Genomic DNA, 21,661 nt, shown 5'->3' with positions numbered 1-21,661 from the left:
TTGTCGCATCCATTCAATTTTTAAGAGGAGACTCGCCAATTGAATTGGCGTCTCCTCCTAAAAGTGGGGTAATTTGGATTTTTTTTTGAAACCAGAGGTATTTTGGGATTTTCCTAAAAAAATTGGGTTATTTTGATTAAAAAATCGTTATTTGGATACTAAATTTGAAATTTTTAGTTATTTAAAAAAAAACGAATTAATTAATACAAATGAATTGATGCTAAAAATAAAATACCCAGTCGGGAACTGGTAGGCGAGGAAGAGCCAAAGAAGGAACAAACTAGAAATGCAATGCTGCTACAACGCTATCGTTTTGTATCCTCAAACACACAGAACGCGCTATTTTCAACCACCAAGGTTTTCGGTTACTCCACCATCGCCACAACTTCAAGAAGAACCAATTTCTTACGACGAAAAATCCAAACTAATAACCAGTGCTTCAAACCCATTCGTGAAGCACTGCCTCAAACTCCGTAACAACTCTTCTTATCGCCACTCTCATGGTTCCGTTATTCTCGTCGGCGCTACACCTATCAGGTTTTACTCCGTTCCCCTCTTCTAATTTTCTTTCACTCCATTTTAAAATTGACTGCGAGTTTATGAAACTAATCTTTAAAGTGATTAGTTTTTGCAATTGTGCAAGATATAATTGATTTGTATGAGTCCTTGTAGTTTCGTGCTTTCGATTTACTTGTTTAAAAAAGTTACAAGATGTTCGGAATTGTAACTGAGAACTGTTACTATGCTTCAAAGCTAGGTGTCTTAAAGTAACATACACAGACCCAGTGATATTCTAGAGTTGTTTTTTGCTTGTTCATATTCTGTTCTTTGTTCTTTGGTTTACATATCAACATTTTTGGATCCCCTAACATCAATATGCACACAATTGCAAATTTCAATGGCATATGACCTAACCCATCTCTCTTTTTAGCTAGTTAGCATACACTTAGCATTTGTTTAATATCACTTTTTTTACTCTGGTTTAAAGTATAAATCATATGTGCAGCTAAAGTTATTGAACAAAACTTCGTTGATGGTTGATGTAAGTTTGTTATTTACAGAGAGATCTGTAGGTTTCAAGAATCAGCGCAAGATAAAAATGTTAACATGGATTGTTTAATTCTTCCTGAGAAAGCTGAAATTCCCGATGGGTTGGATGAATCTACTGATTCTATTGTGCGTGTAAGCTCCATAGTGATGAGAAAGATTTCAGGTCTGCAATCGACTGATTCAATTGATGCAATTGGCCTCATGAAAATTCCTGCAAGCTTTTTAAACTTAGATGACAATAAAAGTCACTGCCAGAAGTGGTTTCCATCTGCACATCGGATTTTAGTCCTAGATGGTATTCAGGTGACTTTTAATGCTATTTTAGATTTAATCGTATTTGTCAAGGGGAATTTTGCATGATATTGTAGTTGTACATTTCTCAATTGAAAGGAGGCACTCCAATCTTTATTTGGCTTTTGTTTGTTCAATGTTGTTCGGTTCTTTAGAATGAATAGCCCTAGATTCTATTGTCAAGAGAGTAGGTCTGATGGAGAAGAATCAAACAATTAGAGGTATAGGAAGATCTAGAAAAACTATAAGAGAAATTATTAAGAAAAATCTCGAGATTAAGGAATTGGAAAGAAACATGGTATTAACTAAAACATTATGGCGGAATTTGATCCATATAGTTGATCCCACTTAGTGGAATAAGACTTGGTTGTTGTTATGAATACAAGGGCTCCTTTTATAGGAGAAAATACAATCAACCAACTTTTTAAATTCAAGAGAGATATAAGAAAAGTAAAATAAACATAAATTTAGAATAATAAGAAAAAGAAACAATATATTATATTTCAAAACCCTCCTCAAGTTGGTGCATAAATATTAACAATGTCTAACTTGCTGATCAAATATTCAAATGTCGTCATTGACAAACTCTTGGTTAAAATATCAGTTGTCTGTTGATTGGAGGGAACAAACGGTAAGTAGAGAATACCAAAATCCATCTTCTCTTTGAAAAAATGATGATCGATTTAAATATGCTTTGTCATGTCATGTTGAAAAGGACTGTGAGCTATGCCTATATCGGCTTTACTATCATAATGTAACTTCAACGAGAGTTCTACCACTGTCTTGAGTTCCTTCAAAACTCTAAGAATCCATATACCTTCACAAATCCCTTGAGCCATTCCTCTAAACTCACCTTCATCACTACTTCTAGCAACCACTTCTTGGTTTTTTCTTCTCCATGTTACTAGGTTTTCCCACACATATGTGCAATAGTCTGAAGTTGACTTTCTATCTGTACCAGATCCTACCCAATCTGCATCAGTGAATATTGCTACATTTTTATCATTAGTCTTCTTGAAGAATAACCCTTTTCCAGAAGTTGTTTTCAAGTATCTCAAGATTCTTTGGCAACCAACCGAGCTTTGTACCTTGCGATGGATCCATTAGAGTTGTATTTTACTATAAACACCCACTTACACTCAATAGTTCTTTTTCGTGCTAGTAGAGTCATGACACTCCAAGTTTCATTCTTTTCAAGAGCTTTCATCTAATCAAGAGCTGCTTCCTTCCACTTTGGAACTTCTAGAGCTTGCTGTACATTCTTTGGAATCTCGACACTAGATAAATGAGAGGTAAAAGCAGCAAAAGAGGACGACAAGTTTAAATAAGATGTAAAATTAAACAGGGGGTGCCTAGTACATGACCTACCTGATTTTCTAAGGGCTATGGGAACATCAAGGTCATTATATAGTTTCCTAAAAGCTATGAGAACACAAAGGTCATTATATAGAGGACTAGGATCAAGAAGTGTTTTACCAATTTTAGTTGGTTGACTTTTACTCGGTTTAAATTCTTGGTTGAGTTGAGGAATGAAGTCTTCTACTACTTGATTATGGTTCCTTCTTTCATAGACATTTCCTTTCCAAATTCGGTCTCCTTTTTTAAATCTTTTCTTTGTTTCATCACAAGAATCATTATGTGGTGGATTTTGAATAATTTCAAAAAAACCATTGGTTTGATTCTTGTTTTGATTTCTTGCCTCATATTCGATATAATCGTTACTCATGGTAGGAGTAGGTTCATCTGATTTTTCCAAGGCATTTTCTTTAGGTGCAAATATACATGGAACAAAATTATGTGACACGTGCACATCTTCTGAAAGAATTAAGTTTTCAAACAATATAAAGTAGTCTTTATCTGATTTCCCTCCCTAAAGATGATTTTTCTCAAAAAGTGTGTTGTTTTAAAAAAAAGGTAACATCCATTGTTACAAACATCTTCATGGAACTGAATTTACAAAAATGTTTTATCATATGACACACCTCTGATTTTTCTTTTAATAGGTATACCGTACAAAGTCTAGTATAAACCATTTTCGAATGGATAAAGAGTTTCTTCTATTAGGCCCCCCAAACATCGCTCTAAATAATCGAAAAAGATTTCAAAGGTTTATATATTTGTTTTGGAAAAGAATTTCTATGATATTTAACAAATTCGCTAACCTCACATTGGAATGTCGAAATATCTTATTTAACAAAAAGTTTAGAAAAAAAACACTTTAAATATTTAAAACTAGGGTGACCTAATCTAAAATGCCACAACATAATATCATCCTTATAATTTGAAACAAAAAAAGATTCAAGAAAAGAAGTTATTGGTCTAGATTGATGTTTGTTTTCTGGTCCATCTTCAAACTAGTAGAGTCCACCATTTTTCTTAGCAGTGCCAATCATCTTCCCCGAGATTAATTCCTATAACACACAATGAGTATCAAAGAAATGAGCTTGAGTCTTTTTATTTTGTGTTAGCTTATCGACAGATAACAAGTTGCATGTCAAATTTAGAACATGTAATACATCTTGAATGGTTATTAATGAAGACAAAATAATATAACCTTTGCCTGACACAACTGAAAGAGAGCCATCGACAACTTTAATTTTGAAATTTCCTCCACACGGTTTATATGAGGAAAAAAAAACTAGATTCTCCGCTTTTGTGATCGGTGATTCCATAATCAACAATCCAATTATAATTAGTAATGACACTAAGGTGAGCTGATTGTGAAAAATTACCTTTCTAGACTCCAGAGCAAGAAGGAGTTTGAGATTTAAGGAGTTTGTACTGATGATCTAGTTGTTCCTTGGTGAGCGGAAATGCATTTGAGGAAGATTGTGGCTCTTGATCCGAAGTAGCTTGAAGTGCGCAACCTTCATCTTTCTTCTTTGCATTAGGAGGCTTTCCATGAAGTTTCCAGAAAAGTCTCACGTATGTGCCAAGGACATTTGCAATGTTCACGGGTCTGTCAGATTTCTTACCACCTTTCTTGTCCTCAATGAGGTCTTTGTGATAAGTGTTGATGCATCCGAGGTTGATTTTCCCACCATCACTTCTTGTCTTGCCTCTTCTCTTCAGATCTCAGACTTTTTTTTATGAAGGGATGGTAATGGACTTTTTCCTAGAATCTGAGCTCTAACATCATCAAGCTCCTTATTCAAACTTACAAGAAAAATAAAAACACGGTCTTTTTCCTGCCTCTTAATAAACTGAACACTGTCTTCAGTGCACTTCCAGTCGTCGTTGTGGCACAAATTCAGTTCTTGCCAAAGGGTCATCAACTCATTACAATTGGATGTTACACTCTTTTCACCCTTCCTTAAGCTTCACAACTTTGATTTTAGACCATATATTTGAGAAGAGTTCTGAACATCAAACTAAGTATTCTTTACAACATCGCTCACATGTTTTGCTGTAGGTAAGAACCTAAATGGCTTCGTAATTCCTGATTCCATCGAACCAATCAACCAGACAATAATGGTTGAATTTTTCAATTTCCAGAACCTGTAATTAGGGTCTGCTGCAGGTTCAAGAGCATCACCAGTAAGACAAACTGTATTTTCCCTTGCTGTCTAAGATAAGTCGGACACTTTGGGACCAATGTATGTAATTTGAGCCATCTAGTTTCTGAACATTTTATTGAAAAGAGTTATTTTGATTTCCACATCTAGAGTTGAATGATCCAGCGCTACTGTGATCACCATCTTAGCCTTATCCATAATAGTTGCTGGGAGTACCTCTTATCCATAATAGTTACTGGGAATACCTCTGTCGTAACCAAATCCACTATAAAAGTTGTTATGTGCGACAAACTCTGGTGGAAAAATTCCCATCCACCACCTAGGCTAAACTCTAGTAGAATAAATTCCCGTCCACCACACCACCTAGGGCAAACTCTGGTGGAACAAAACCCTGTTCACTACCGCGACCAACTTGAACTTCCGGAATGCTACGACCAACACCTCTTATTTCTGTGTTGCCATCGCCGCGACCGACGCTGCCTTTGTTTGGGATTCCACCGCCGCCATCGACACCGACTCTTTTGTCTCGGGTAGGATCTACCATTGATAGGGTTGAGTCAGAAAGAAGATCGAGGAATAACATTGTAGAGAGTAATATTGTGATATACTGTTATGATGAATACAGGGACTCCTTTTATCGGAGAAAATACAATCAATCAACTCCTTAATTTTAGGAGAGATATAAGAAAATAAAATAAGCATAAATTTAGAATAACAAAAAAAGAAAACATATATTATATTTCAACAGTAGCCGTATGTACTTTCTAGATTAATTGTTATTAGACATTTATCACATCTTATGATCCATGCTTCGATTCTATAGAAACCTTAATCCAATTTGAATCCTTAGTTTGTATCTATTTTGAATATTAGTGATTCATTGTTATGAATCGCTACCTAGGCTCTGTTTGGTAAGCTATGTTTTCGAGCTTATAGCTTATAAGCTCATATGACAATTTAGACCTGTTTGGTAGCAGTCTTTTCATCATGAGTATATAGTTTATTTTACTAGCTTATAACTTATTTTTCAGGCGCTATTTCAAGTAGCGTTTTAGCTTATATCTTATAGTTTATCATATTTTATTCCATTTCTATCCTTATTATTTTAACAAAAATCCTCTTTTATCCTTTATAATTTATTTTAATTTAAAATAAAATAAATATGTATTAATGACTTTTATGTCATTTTATATTTATAAATTATGTTAAAAGTCCCACATTGGACAATATATAACCTGAATATGTGTTTATAAGTGGGGGCAATCTTCACTCTACTAGTCGGTTTTGTAGGGTTGAGTTAGGCCAATCACACATTCTTAAGATGGTATCTAGAGCTCTCTAAGAGACAATTCTTTCTTCGTCGTGCTTTACCCGGTTGACCCACTGTTTTCCGTTGAGAATTTTTTATTTTTTTATTTTTTATTTCCGTTGACAACACGTCCGACGGTCGATCCCGACAATTTTCCTACCGCTCCACTCTCTATAGGGTAACTGTTTCAGATCCGATACTCATGGCTACTCCTCATAACTTTACGCCAAACTACGATGATTTCCTCAGATGGTATCAGAGTCTCGTTTAAGATCCGTTGGGTAGTAGGTGGTCCACCGGATCTTAAACGAGGCTCTGTTACCATGTTGAAATACAAGAGACTAAGAGACATTTGAATAAACCGTGTGTTTGAAAAGTAATACGGAGACTTTATTATATATATAGAGATTACAACTAATTACATGATATAGTCGATTTGAGATTATTTAATGTACAAATATTCTTAACACTATATTTATAAATATCAACACTCCCTCTCAAGCTTGAGCATATAAGTCAAATGCACCAAACTTGTTACATATATAATTAGTTCTGGGGCTCGCAAGGATTTTGTAAACACGTCTGTCAATTGATCATTAGAGTTGACAAAGTTTGTGACGATGTCACCTGATTCGATTTTCTCTTTGACAAAGTGACAGTCTATCTCAATATGTTTGGTCCTCTTATGGAAGACTGGATTTGAAGCAATGTGCAATGCAACTTGATTATCACAAATAAGTGTCATTGGTCTTGCTTCTTCAATTTGAAGTTCCTTGAGCAACTGTTTTAACCAAATAAGTTCACATGTTGCCATGGTCATGACCCTGTACTCTGCCTCGGCGCTTGATCTTGCAACTACGTTTTGTTTCTTACTTTTCCAGGATATAATGTTTCCTCCAACAAGTACACAATACCCAGAGGTGGATCGTCTATTAATGAGTGACCTTGTCCAATCAGCATCGGAGTATCCAACTATCTGAGTATGTCCTTTATTTTCATACATTAGACCTTTTCCTGGAGCACATTTGATGTATCTCAGAATCCGGATAACAACATCCATGCGTTCATGACAAGGGGAATTTAAGAACTGACTTACCACACTAACTGCAAAAGAAATGTTTGGACGAGTGACTGTGAGATAATTCAACTTTCCAACCAATCTTCTATGCCTTGCTGAGTCAGATAGAGGCTCCCCCTAATTGGATAGTAGTTTGACACCTGGATCCATAGGAGTATTAGCTGGTTTAGCATTCAACAAATATGTTTCTTCCAAAATATCCATAGCATATTTCCGCTGAGAAATCACCAAACCATCTTTAGATTGGGCTACCTCAATACCCAAGAAATAGCGAAGTTTACCAAGATCTTTTGTCTGAAATTGATTCGAGAGATGTTTGAACTGGAGTATACCCTGCTGATCACTACCAGTTATGACAATATCATCTACATACACAATAATATAAATACACCATTAGGCTGAGTGACGACAAAAAACAGAATGGTCAGCTTCACTACAGACCATACCAAACTGTTGTACTACAGTGCTGAATCTGCGGAACCAAGCTCTCGGAGATTGTTTAAGACCATAAAGAGACCTGTGTAACCTACACCCCATATTCGATGACTCCCCTGAGCAACAAATCCAGGTGGTTGCTCCATATATACTTCCTCTTCAAGATCACCATGTAAAAGAGCATTTTTAATGTCAAGTTGATGAAGAGGCCAATGTCGAATGGCTGCAATGGCTAGAAGAAGTCTAACCGATGTAATCTTGGCTACAGGCGAGAAGGTATAACTATAATCCAATCCAAAAATCTGAGTGTATCCTTTGGCTACCAAGCGAGCTTTAAATCGATCAATCTTACCATCTGGACCAACCTTCACTGTATAAAGTCAACGACAACCTACTAAAGATTTCCCATGGGGTAGAGGAACCAGTTCCCAGGTACCACTGCTTTGAAGAGCCCACATTTCATCAATCATTGCTTGCCTCCACTGAGGGTGAGGTAATGCTTCACTTGGAGTTTTAGGAATAGAAACAGAAGACAAAGAAGACAAACAAGTATACTGCAAAGGGGAAAGACGATGATAACATAAATCAATATAATGTGGAGAAAGATTTCGTGTTTGACGTATACCTTTTCGAAGGGCAATCAGAAGATTGGACTCAGGTTGCAGGATCAAATCCGGTGATGTCCACGTTTCAGAAGATCGGGCCACCCACCATTTATTTCCACGTTCCAGATGTCCAGTCCCGGACATGAGAGTGTGTGTTAAAAAGTCTCACATCGGACAATGTATGGCCTGAACATGTGTTTATAAGTGGGGCAGTCTTCACTCTACCAATCGGTTTTGTAGGGTTGAGTTATGCCCAATCACATTTCTTAACAAGTTAGTTGTACCGTTAATTTTACCGAACATTTCAATTAACTTATCAGCTATCAGTCATCAACCATAAGCTATCAGTAATCAGCCATCAACCATAAGTTATAAGTCAACCGCTATTTTTACCAAACAGAACCCTAAATTTATTGTAGCTAGCCACTTTTGTGTCATTTAATTTACGACTTGAATTATGAATATTTTTGTTATTTCGTCTGTTTTTACTTGAAAATGTCATATTCATACTGGTAATTTATCTTTGATTCATAATAATGTTTGATTCACCTTTTGGAAAAAAAAGGTATTCCAATTCATGATTTGAATCTGTATTTGATAAAACCATGATTGCAAACCTTATATGAACAAGTTTCATTTCTGGTCTCCTATAAAATTAAAGTTTAAGTGCTGAGTTATGTTATGTCAGGTTGTGAAACCTTGAAATAAACACTTGGTAGAATTTTCTCTTTTGCTCTAATCTATATTCTCATCCTCCTTGTATCATACACGAAGTATTTGCCGATGAGCCACAATATTCATTGACTTTTGTTGGGAAAATAGTTATTTAGAATTTCTATTTAAATATTTCAAAATGGCAACACCATTCAAATTTTTGTGAATTACAGAAAAATCATGTGTCATTGCTGATTTATTAAAATATTGTTCGCCGCAGGATCCTGGTAACCTTGGTACATTGCTCAGATCAGCTGTGGCCTTTAGATGGGTAAAGCTATTATCCTCTATTCCTTTATTCTTGCCATATTCTGATCCTGTTGTTATGTACAGAATCCTTTTCCTATGTTTAAGTTTGACCAGCTTCAGTGTATTGTAACATGTCTTCTCATCTATTAGTAGCCGAATCTATACTTTCTCACCAATCGTTCTTACTTGCCGAATAAACTAGCTTTAACTGGTTGTTGATATACTAAATTAATTCCCGTAGTTAACAGGATGGAGTTTTTCTGCTTCCTGGATGCTGTGATCCATTCAATGAGAAAGCGCTTCGAGCTAGCCGAGGAGCCTCCTTTCAGCTCCCTATAGTTTCCGGATGTTGGAGTCATCTGGAGTCTCTCAAAGAAGAATTCCAAATGAAGTTGCTTGCTGGGCATCCAGAGCATGATGGGTTGGTCAATCCGGTTTGTTCACTTTCTCCAAGCTTATGTGAATCCATATCAGATACACCAATGTGCTTGGTTTTAGGGAGTGAAGGAAGTGGCCTTTCAGAAAAATCTATGAAATCATGTGAGCTTGTTAGCATTGCAATGACAGGAGAATATGAGTCACTCAATGTTTCTGTTGCAGGTGGAATTTTCATGTATATGCTACAATCTAAGAACAAATGACATTTTCTGATTTATCGATGGTTAAATATACTTTTCATCTACCATGGCGAAGTTTGATTTTTTATTTTTTATTTTATTTTCACTACCAGTATCTAGTCCCTCGAACCGACTAATTCGATTTGATTTTAGTCTAAGTGTTATTTGGTTTTTGCCATAAATGGATGAGACTAAAACCACACTGATTCGTTAGATATAGACTACTTGAAGAAAAACATTAGAGATCAAAAATCAAAATCTGTTTACTTTTTAGGTATAAAAACATTAACACTTCTATATTTATATAGTCTCATTCAACAAGTCTGTGACCACTGACCAAGGAGGGATGTACATGAAGCTTGCAACCTTTTCTTTCTTTTCCTTTTAGTATTTCTTCCCGCCTTATGAATATTGATCTAAATCAGAATTAAAAATAGGTGGAGATCGAATGAAACTGAATTTTGATGCGATGGGGTGAATTTACGGTACGATGGAACCAGAGTGGATCTACATGATTAATACTCTAATGAATAAAGTGATATGATGTATGGATGATAGAATACTTGAAAATAATGTATTGAGCTTTATATAATATGGATGATTAAAACCGTTCCCGTATGATCCGACATCTTACACAGAGATCGTCTGATTGTTTTTGATGATGGACGATCTTTAAGGGTGAGGATCAAGTGCGTGCAAGTCTCCTGAACCCTCAACATCTTAGCAAACATGTTTTTGGACTGAATTTTATCATGATTGGGCTTTCCTATTCTTAATCATGTGGCTGGCCCAGACAAATATATATATTAATGAAATTTATTATTTTATTTATTTTTTATGAGACTTATTATTTATTTAGACACTTTATAGGATGCATTTGTTTTAAGGTTTAAAATTACAACTCCTTAGACTGATGTTTCAGCAGGAATAATATTTATACTGTTTGAGTTAGCTAAACTTTATTTTTATTGAAATATTTGATTACCATCCTATAAGAAAGAAAATTGCCATAAAAGAAATCATGTGTGAATAATATTTTTTGGAATAAAATATATTTTGAAATAATTTTTAAAATCTTGAAATAAATGAGGGAATGTTGCATTCCCAATAGCTATATTTCTAAAAATATAATTTTAAACCTTGAAATAAGATTTTTTTTTTAAATAACCACTAATTTCAAATTATTTCCCTAAATAACCATTTAAAAAAAACCAAAATAATCACTTTTCTTAACTGATGCGTCAGTTGAACCGACACATCCATTTAAGCTTAAAAGGAGGCGTCATTGGAGGCGACGCATGCTCCCAATGGCCATGCATGTTGGCGTCATGCCTCTTGGCGCATGCATGTGTAGTGTCACATGCATTGGTGCATACACAAACTACATAGTGTATGCGCCAATGCATCTGGCGCATGCACCTTTAATTTTTTTTTTTTAAATTTTAAATGTTAATTTTGCAATTAAATAAAAAAATATTGAAAATAAAAATTATATTTATGTTATAATCAAAATTACATGAATTGACAAGAAATTCAATGACCCGTCTGATTGAAACATCTTCTGTTCCACATCCAGATGCGTTAGTCTGTCTTCAAGGTCCCCCACGATTTTCCTGAGGTGTTTGAGGTCTTTGACTGCTGACATGATCCAATGGTGGTTGGTGTAAAGGTCTGGTGGAAGGTCCAACAGTATTTGATAGACGTGTCATCATTTGTTTCCAATAACTGAGGGGAGGTTCTCGCCAACAACGGTTCCGTAATTGAGTTCGGCGTCCATGTTGTCGTAGTTGGGTCAATGTGGTTAGGTGAGTTGTGGATGGTATGGTTGCCCGAATTGGGTCATTAAATCGGTTTGGAAACGAATCAATGGTTCCTGGGGTGTACTATAGTTAAACAATGGTTGAGTGTTGTGATGATGGGATGTTTGAGTGGTCATTGGTGGGGGGCTACGATGGCATGAATTGTATGAATCATCTGGACTATAGACTGTTGTGTTGGCTGCGTATGGTTGTTGGTGGGTAGGGTTTGATTCTTGGTTTTGAGGTTGGGTGTGTGGCATGAATGGGTTGCGAGGTTGAGTGTTTGGTTGTTTGGTGTATGTGGTAGGATGATGGTGTGAGGTTGATCGTTGGGTTTGGGTGGTTTGACATTGTTCTTGGACGGAGACTTGTTGTTGGGCGTATGATGACGAAGCTAGTTGGCGTGGATCAATCAAATACCTTGGCTCAGACACAAATTATTGCGTTGTAACCGACCTAAACCATGCCATATACCGTTGAGTTGGTCTAACACCCTATATGACTGGTTCATTTAAGATGTGTTGTCGTCGATTCCTCCAATGACGACACATCTCTTTTGCGAAGTCTCTCCAGTCGGAATAATCCCATTGGGCATAAACTCTTTTTTGATGTCAATCTCCTAAACACGTCGGAGGTTCTGGAATTTGTTGCTGCATGTCGAACTGCAATTTTACCCGGTCACTCTGGTGCATCTTCACAATAGTGAACCGAATAATTGATGTTTTTGCTGTCCAAACTGGAACATCATCATGGTTAACCTGATGATCAAGACCCAGATATGACCTCCAAATAAACTGTACAAGAATACGACATGATTAGATGATAAATAATTTGATAATTATTTTTAAATCAAAATAGAGTTGTGTGGGAGTATTACATTGTCTGATCCAATGTGATCGAATAGATTACGATAGACTACTATAGCGTGTTTCAGACACCTATTGTAGTTCATCCCTGTAACTGACCACCTAGATAAAAAACAATTGAAGAATATTATTTAAAGTTAGTTGTAATATAAAGTCTAATTAATTAGATGGTAAAGTTGTAAACTTACTTTGTTGCAAACGAGAATATGAATGACTTCTCGTTTATCGGAGCGAGCGACGACATTCTTGACTAACCCCATACTTGTAGCAAATATGTGCATGACAAGCTAGTCAAATATGCGCATGACAAGCTTGTCATGTATATTGTCCATCTCAACACATGACAAGCTTGAATTTGGGTGCCGATGAACCTTCATCAGATATATTTTACAATCCTTATGTGCAAATTCAAAGATCATTGAAAGAAGGAGACACATTTCGCACAAAAGAAGATTGTGTAAAAGCTATTAAAAAGTTTCACATGGAACTATCAGCTGATTACAGAGTTGATAGAACTAATGCAATGAGGTACAAGATTTATTATCGAAATGAGTACCGCCTTTTCAGGTTGTCAGCTTTGTACCGGAAGAGGAGTGATTCTTGGGAGATTGGATCCATGGGTCCAGTTCACACATGCATGCTCACGAACCCAATGCAAGACCATCAAAAACTTAGCTCTCGTTTAATATGCGATGACATTTTGTCTGTCATTAGCGACAATCCGTCGTTAAAGGTGAGTACAATAATCTCGCATATTGTAGCATAATACAACTATACTCCATCATATAGGAAGACTTGGATAACTAGGACAAATGCGGTTGAAAAAGTGTATAGCAATTGGGAGGAGTCTTACAAACAACTTCAAAAATACTTGGTGGCTCTTAAACAATATGCTCCAAGGACTATTGTCAAGTTGGAAACGTTGTCGGCGTATACCCCAGACGGGACTTGTGCTATTTGAAATGGAATATTCCACCGTCTCTTCTGGGCGTATCAACCATGCATCAAAGGTTTTGCTTTCTGTAACCTATTATACAAATTGATGGTACATGGTTGTACGGGAAATATAAAGGAACGTTACTGATGGCAGTGACACAAGATGACAACATCAACATTTTTCCAATCTCCTTTGCCCTAGTTGAATGAGAGACTGCTGAGGGATGAAGTTTTTTCCTAAGAAATCTCCGATTTCACGTTGCTCCTCAACCTAACTTATGTTTGATCTCTGACCGACACCCTTCAATAGTCAATGCATACAAAAACATTGATAATGGATTGAAGGACTCCGTCGACGCATGTCTTATGCATTAAACATATCGCTCAAAATTTTATGCGGGAGATCAAAGACAAAACATTGCGGAAGAAGGTTGTCAATGCAGGTTACACATTAACATAACCTTCTTTCTGACACTACCGCGAAGACATCAAACTGTCAAACGTAGATGCAGTACAGTGGATCGACAATATTCCATTGGAGAAGGGGACTAGGGCATACGACAACAGTCAACGTTGGGGCCAAATGACAACGAATCTTGTGGAATCAATGAACTTTGTCTTCAAAGGCATCCGAAACCTACCTATAACCGCTTTAGTGCAGACAACATATTTCAGGCTAGGGACGCTGTTTGAGACCGGACGTTCCAAATGGAATTTAGTGTTGTAATCTAGGCAGTTGTTCAGTGATGCTTCAATGAAATTCATTAGACACGAAGCTGCCAAAGCAAACACATATGTGGTTACAATGTTTGACCGTACTAAAGGTTGGTACAGTGTTGCCGAGTTCATGGATCACAATGAAGGCATGCCGATGGAAAAATACAAAATGGAACTAGATAGAGGTTGGTGCGACTGCGGAAAGCTCCAAGCCTTTCGTACGCCCTGCTTCCATGTCATTACGACATGTTCAAAGGTTCGAAGGAATTTATCCTACTTACTATCTGACGTTTACAAAGTCATAAGCCTATTCAATGTTTGCAAAATTAGTTTTTCAGTTGTTGTAAAAGAGGATTACTGGCCATAATATCAAGGGGGCATTCTCTGGCACAGTGGAGTTATGCGAAGAAAGAAAAAGGGTCGCCAAAACAGAACCCGTATTCAAACCGAAAGGGATACGACGAATAAAATGGTTTGATTATGTAGTTCATATCGTCAGCTAGATCACAATCGTACTAAATGTCCTAGTGTTGGAACGAGCACAACAAGATAATTTTACATGTACCTCTTTTGTGATATATAAAAAACAATTTTTTTCATATGATAACTTTGTGAGGAAATACCATCACAAACAAATACAACACATTCAACACACAAGTAACACATAAACAACAACACAAACAACTACAACAATTAAAATACCATTACTATAACTAAGTGATTACAACCATCAAAACAATTTTGAACATATTATGCATCACCCTATGAACGTCTCTGTCAGTCTTAATATCCACCCATTCACGCACTTCTCCATTTTGGTTGAACGTGGACTCAAGCCATTGAATTCTTCTAATCCTTTCACCATCTGCAATTTCTCCATCTAACTAACGGTTCAACGTCCGATTAAGACGTTCAAACGAATTTATATTCCAAAGTCGAATCTTTATCGGAGGTACGACTGCTGAAAAAATTAAATCGGTATTTCTCTTGTGAATGTATTCAGACATTGTTAAAGAACAAAAAATTGAAGGAGATTGAAGTAGAATGAAAGAAAATGGGGTTGAAGGGTAAGAAGTAGTCTGGAAAAAATATGGGAGATGCGCATGTTATTTATAGATGAACCATGAAATGCATGTGCCAAGCCCTAGGCGCCACACACACATGACATAAGCACACATATGCATGCGCCAGATGCATGTGCGCATTTACTAAACCACATATGCATGCGCCATCTACCATGACGCCTACATGCAATGTCATTGGGAGCATGCGCCATTGGAGCTGGCGTCTCCTTTGAAAATTTATTGGATGCGCCAGTTCAACTGGCGCATCAGTTAAAAAAGTTGGTTATTTTGACAATTATTTTGAAAAATTGGTTATCTTGGTATTTAAATTGAAAAACATGGTTATTTTAAAAAAAAAATTCTCGAAATAAACATACTTATAGCGCTTATTTGTAAAACAACTTTTTAATAATATTTTAAATTTTGATTATTTAACTTTACAAAATATTTTTTATTTATAAGTTATGAAACTTAAAAATTAAAAATAAATTTTACATGTTTTAATTTCCACTTTTGAAAATTAAGATGAAAAAAGAAAAAAAAATGTACAGTTTTTATTAATAATAAATTTGTAATATTGTGTAATTTTGAAATGTAAAAATAATGAATCTTAGCCATTTTGCTTTATAAATGTAAATGCACTATTCAAATAAGTTTTTTTTCTTTCATTTTTCTCTTTAGATTATACTTTAAAAATAAAATTAATAATCATATTTTATTTTATTATTTTGAAATTGATTTATAAAATAAATTTTAAAAACAAAAAACAAAATTTATTAAAAAGTTCAATAATATGCAACTATGAATTGTTATTGTTCTTTACAAACCCATAATAAATCTAGTTCTTCCTCGAAATCCCTTGTATATCTTTTTTTCTAAGAGTGCGCGAGCGAGTTGTGTTTTGAACTTTGATGCACCAAAAGCACCATACTCTTGTCTTTATTTTTCATTATGAGATATTCTCATTTCTTCTTTCCTTTTAATTTTTAATTTTTCTTTAAAAAATATAATTAAAATTAATAAAGGAATGAGAATTGAAAGTCATGACGGGGGCTAGCCAAAAGAATCTAGTAGGATGTATTTGTTTCTAAGATATGAAATATTATTTTTTGAATTATATTTTTAAGATTATTATTTTTTAAAATAATATTTTTGTTTATTTATCATCATTGTTTTGAAGAGTTTGTGATATTGAATCAAATTATATGAGCAAAATAGAAAATCACGATTATAAGATACACGCAATTCGATAAATATTAGATCGTTTAAGTTGATTTTCAAGAATAATTTAATTTTTTAATTATTGTTTCAAAAATCTATTTAAATGAATGCAGGTTCAATGTGTGATTAGTGAAACAACACATATGATATAACAAATGTGAAGACATGACTTCTCAGATATTTTGATGACGACAAACCTCGCTACAAAGCTAAAGACGAATTAACAAAAAGATTGATCAAGATTCAAGCTCGTGAATGAAGTTTCCAACCTATGATCAAGTCTTGATGAATCACATGAAGAATCGTCTTGCAAATGGATAAGGTAACACTTGAACTCTAGATAGTTATACAAGTGTTCAGAACATGTTGCATCCATGCCATAATCATTGAAAATAATTTTATGCATCAAACAAATCACCACACTTCACTCTTTTAATTATTTTTCAAAGTTGTGAAAGAGTAACCGGTTATCAACTTTAGAGTAACCGATTACTCTGTGTTATTTTCAAATATTTTTTGAACGTTAGAACCATGTAACATGTTATCCAATTTAAGGTAACCGATTACCTTGAGTAAATTTCAAATAATTTTAAACGTTGAATGCATGTAACTGGTTATCCAATTTAAGGTAACCGATTACCACTGATCCAGAATTAAAAATATATGCATCTCTTCATGGAAACTCTTATGTTTTCTTCATCATGAAACATGGCAACCTTTGGATTATTGCATTCATTTGAGGAGGTGTTTTATACATTATATAAACATCATTTTTCAGATTTCAAAATCACCTCCTTGCAAAATTTCAAATCATTTTACACACATTCTCTCAAACTTTCTAAGTGTTCATCCAATTTTTTTTAAGAGTGAAACCTTGCATAAACCTTCATTTTCAGCATCATAGTTTAATTTCATAAAGAACACTTGTATAATTATTATGAGAATTGAGTGTTACAAAGGAGAAAATCAATTGATTAATTGATATACTTCAAATTTCAACTATCTCATCTTATACAAATTATTCAGAATTATATTCTTTGATTACAACTTGTTCTTAGGATTGTTAAGAATAAGTTTGTAAGGTGTTATCCTTGTTATCCGGTGTGTGGATACAAGAGGTCCATTTGTGAGAAATTGAGTCTCGATTGGACTTTAAACATTGTAAATCCAAGAGGATTGTTCTTGTTGTGTTAGAATAGATAGAAAGACCTTAAGGTGTCTTGTCTAGGAATCTAACATTATAGTGAAATTCTCTTTCGTGTTGAAAGGGGAGTGAAGTACTCTCAATCTGTGAGGGGAACCACTATACATCGCTGTGTTCTTTACTTTTCGCTCTTTACTGCTTTTCATCACTTAAGTAACTCAGAAAGTAAAAGTCATAAACCGTCAAAAATCCGGAAAATACTCTTAGTGCCTCATTCACCCCCCCTCTAAGGCACTCCTTAAACTTACAACAAAGTCACTAACAATATTTATCAATAAAAATATCAATTAATTAACATAGATTGAGAGAACTTGATAACTATCAGTTCTTGGAATCTATTCGATACATGAAGAAAACAACCTTCAATCTTCATGCCTAGTTGAATTCGTGCAATTTTCAAGGTCTTCATCTGATTCAGAATCAGTTGCATCCAGATTCATTAGGTCCTTCACAATATCCTTTATTTTTCTTATCTTTTCAGAGTTAAAATTCTTGATAAGAATCTTCTTATAGTCTGTTTGACCAGACAATTCAACAACGGTAATGTGATCCATAACAATTTCAACTTCCTTGACTTTGTTCAACCATAACTCCAGCATATCAATAACCTCCTTTGATACCCTAATCTCTTGGACAAGTTTGCTCCCAGTAGCTTAATCTTGATTTATGTTGAGAGAATGATCTGAAATCTGAGAGTATGATATGTTTATATGGTGTCAGAGTGGTCGTAGAGAAGAGAAATCCTTTTTCAAAACCTAAACTTAAAGAATATCCAAACCTAAAGCATATACAAACCAATAACAAAACATGTGAAACCGAAGTAAATAATATGAAAATCATGTGAAATATACAACAACAAAAAAACCACAAACTCTCGAACAAGAAGAAAATCATGTGAAATACCTTTATGTATGAAGAACAAGATTGAGACTATACCATATAATAGGAAATCTAATGACAAAGAAGAGAGAAAATATGTGTTAGGATTTTATTGTGAGAGATATAGTGATACTGTCAAGAAGCGAGAGTCAATTCACTTATATATGAATAAATAATTTCGTCACGATCGTATTAAAAAATCGTAATGAAATGTAACACCTTTCACAACGGTTGACATTACCAACCATGATGATATATATATATATATATATATATATATATATATATATATATATATATATATATATATATATATATATATATATATAAAAGTGGCGATCAACTTACTCAAAAAGTATGTTTTTTTATCTTACTCTAAATCATAGCCTTTGAATTGAATTTAATCTAATAGTTAATTAAGTAAAAAAGCTAATTGCTTATAAAAAAAGTTAAAAAGTTAATTTAACAATTAGATTAAATTCAATTCAAAGGTTATGATTTGGAGTAAATTAAAAAAAAAACTTACTCTTGAAATAAATTTGGAGTAAATTGATCATATATATATATATATATATATTAAGGACAAGACTCATTGTAATAAAAAAATAGTAAATTATTGAAGCTGAGATTCAAACTCTGTCACTTCATGAATATATAATCACGGTTAATTGTTTTGACGGTAATACAATGTTTTTTCGTAAATATAAAAAAATAAAACCCGTCCAAAAATGAGGTATTATTACGATTAACTGTCAAACCGTTGTAATTTAGTATTACCAAAAATATATTTTGAGATAGTGAAGGTCAATTTAGTGAATGTTGAATGTCTTATGACAATATTATTATATATTTCTTAATTTGTGTGTTGAAACCTTAAACATGTGTATTTTGAAATGGAAAGAGTAGTAATTTTGATGTCAAATCTATAGTACTTCCTCCCTTTCAAATTGACTAATTCAATTGACAATTTCAAACAAATTAAAATAAATAAATAAATGAAAGAGAAAAAATAATATTTTTACTTAAGTAACATTTACCAAGTATTAAAAAATATAAAAGTAATATTAATTAGAGGATAAAATTAAAAAATTTGAATTGAAATATGATATATTTTATTTCAAAGGAATTCTTCATCATGGCATTAGGGCTCGTAATTTTGATCTCAAATCTATCTATATGCGTGATTCCTTTAAAACATGACATGACATGTTAATTTAGTTCACACATTCAAAACTAAAATGATTGTTTGTTCAATTTTAATTTTAAAATAAAAAAAAAAATCTAATTCATGTTTAGCTGGATGAATAAGTTAAGGTATGAGTTGTTGGGTGGATTATTCTCAACGTTGGGCATATAATTAATGAAAAGGAAATTTTCAATCTAACATCCATAGTTTTGTACTTTCCAAAAAATTTATTTGGACTCTTCTGAAAGGTCCTCTCAAATGCATTTTTCTTTAGAATTTGTTTTGGTAAAATAGAAATGTTGTCAATCATATTAGAAATTCCATTTCTAAAAAAAAATTGAACTAAATAGTAAAAAATCTATTTCAATTTAATCAAAAGATTTGATTTTTTATATTTTTTAAAATCTAAGTTCAAACTCAGTTTTAATTTTAGATTAAATTTTTTTAAGAAAAACTTTATTGTCTATTATCTTCGAATACACAATTTCTATTTGTTAAAAAAAATAAAAAATCATTTCCTCTACAATTTGAATTTATATAATTATTTATTTATATAATTATTATTTATTTTATAATTGAATAATTCATTTTAAACTTTATATATATTTAAATACATGTTATATCATATTAAATTAAATAATATTCAATAACTGTACATACAATTAACTTTTCATCCGATGAATCATTATGAGACCAATCTATTTTATTTTAATCAATAATTATCTTTATTTAAGAGAAAAATTCTTTATTTTACAATATCAAAATATATTTTTTTTCTTCATATTACAATTTTTATATATCTATTTAATACAATTAAATTTATATTATTATTTTTTATTTTACAATTAAATAATTTATTTTAAATTTAAATATATATTTAAATATATTTTATACTGTATTAAATAAATTTACAGAATGAAAAAATATCTTACAGATATAGTTTAAAACATGTGACACACGAAGTGCACAAACATCTGCCCCACTTTATGAGAGGACACAGCCAGATCCAGAATTTATGTAACACAATTTAAATATTTTTTAATACCATATTTTAAAACTAACTCGTGTTCATCCAATATTCCTGAACAACTATTGAGCTTATATTATATTTTGAGTTTAATTACATGAACTACTGTATAAGTATTATTATTTTTAAATATAATTTTATAATAAATACAGACAGAATTGACACCCCCAATCAGGAAAGTATTTCAATCATTCTAACAATCAAAGTCCAGAAGAGTGTGCAGAGGTTGATTTAAAGCAGCATGTACAAATCCATTGAATCAATAGCTAAGGTTGAAATTTACTAGTCAAATAAAATACATCTTGATTGGCAATATAAAAATTAGTATTCAAGAGAATATCGATTCCACTGTTCACTTGCACAGCTTTGTAAAACTAGAACAATATTTTGTATGGACATTATCTAACACAAAATTTATTTACATTTATTAAGATTCAAACCACCAGGGTTGAATTATCTATATTTATATTTAAATTTAATTATTAAAAATTAATTAATTATTAGTATGATTTTAACCAAATTCATATTTAAGATATTTTATTAATATGATTAAAACCAAATCTATTTTTAAAATATTCATATCCAAAATAAAAATCAAATTTGTTTATTTATTTATAAAAAAAAGTTTTTAAAATGATTTTTTTTAAAATTGTATAACCTTTTTTTGAAAAAACAATCAAATAACAAAACAATAAGATTTTTTTTGAAAATAAAAAAAAATGACTTTTTTCTTAAATTAGAATTTTTCTGAAAATAAAAAACAATAGTTTATTTATTTGGATTTTTTTTTTGAAAAAACGATTTTTTTTTTTGAAAAAATACGAGCATTAAGATTGTAGCATACTCTCTCAAGACTCCAACATTCGATTTTTTTAAAATAACCAACATTTTCAAATTAT

At 33.0% G+C, this 21,661-nt stretch overlaps 1 protein-coding gene across 1 annotated transcript; it reads left to right on the top strand.

Annotated features, from left to right (window-relative positions):
* Positions 1-211: 211 nt before the first annotated feature.
* On the top strand, positions 212-9,928 carry LOC127074981 (uncharacterized). Its single transcript, XM_051016408.1, has 4 exons — positions 212-537; positions 1,062-1,353; positions 9,218-9,268; positions 9,495-9,928. The coding sequence occupies exons 1-4, from the start codon at positions 287-289 to the stop codon at positions 9,885-9,887; spliced, it is 987 nt and encodes a 328-aa protein (XP_050872365.1). The 5' UTR covers positions 212-286; the 3' UTR covers positions 9,888-9,928.
* Positions 9,929-21,661: the final 11,733 nt, after the last annotated feature.

The sequence above is a fragment of the Lathyrus oleraceus genome, chromosome 4 (assembly GCF_024323335.1).
Source record: "Lathyrus oleraceus cultivar Zhongwan6 chromosome 4, CAAS_Psat_ZW6_1.0, whole genome shotgun sequence".
In the NCBI taxonomy this organism is placed as follows: domain Eukaryota; kingdom Viridiplantae; phylum Streptophyta; class Magnoliopsida; order Fabales; family Fabaceae; genus Lathyrus; species Lathyrus oleraceus.
Note: the sequence above shows the minus strand (reverse complement) of the source record. Positions and strands in the feature narration are given on the sequence as shown.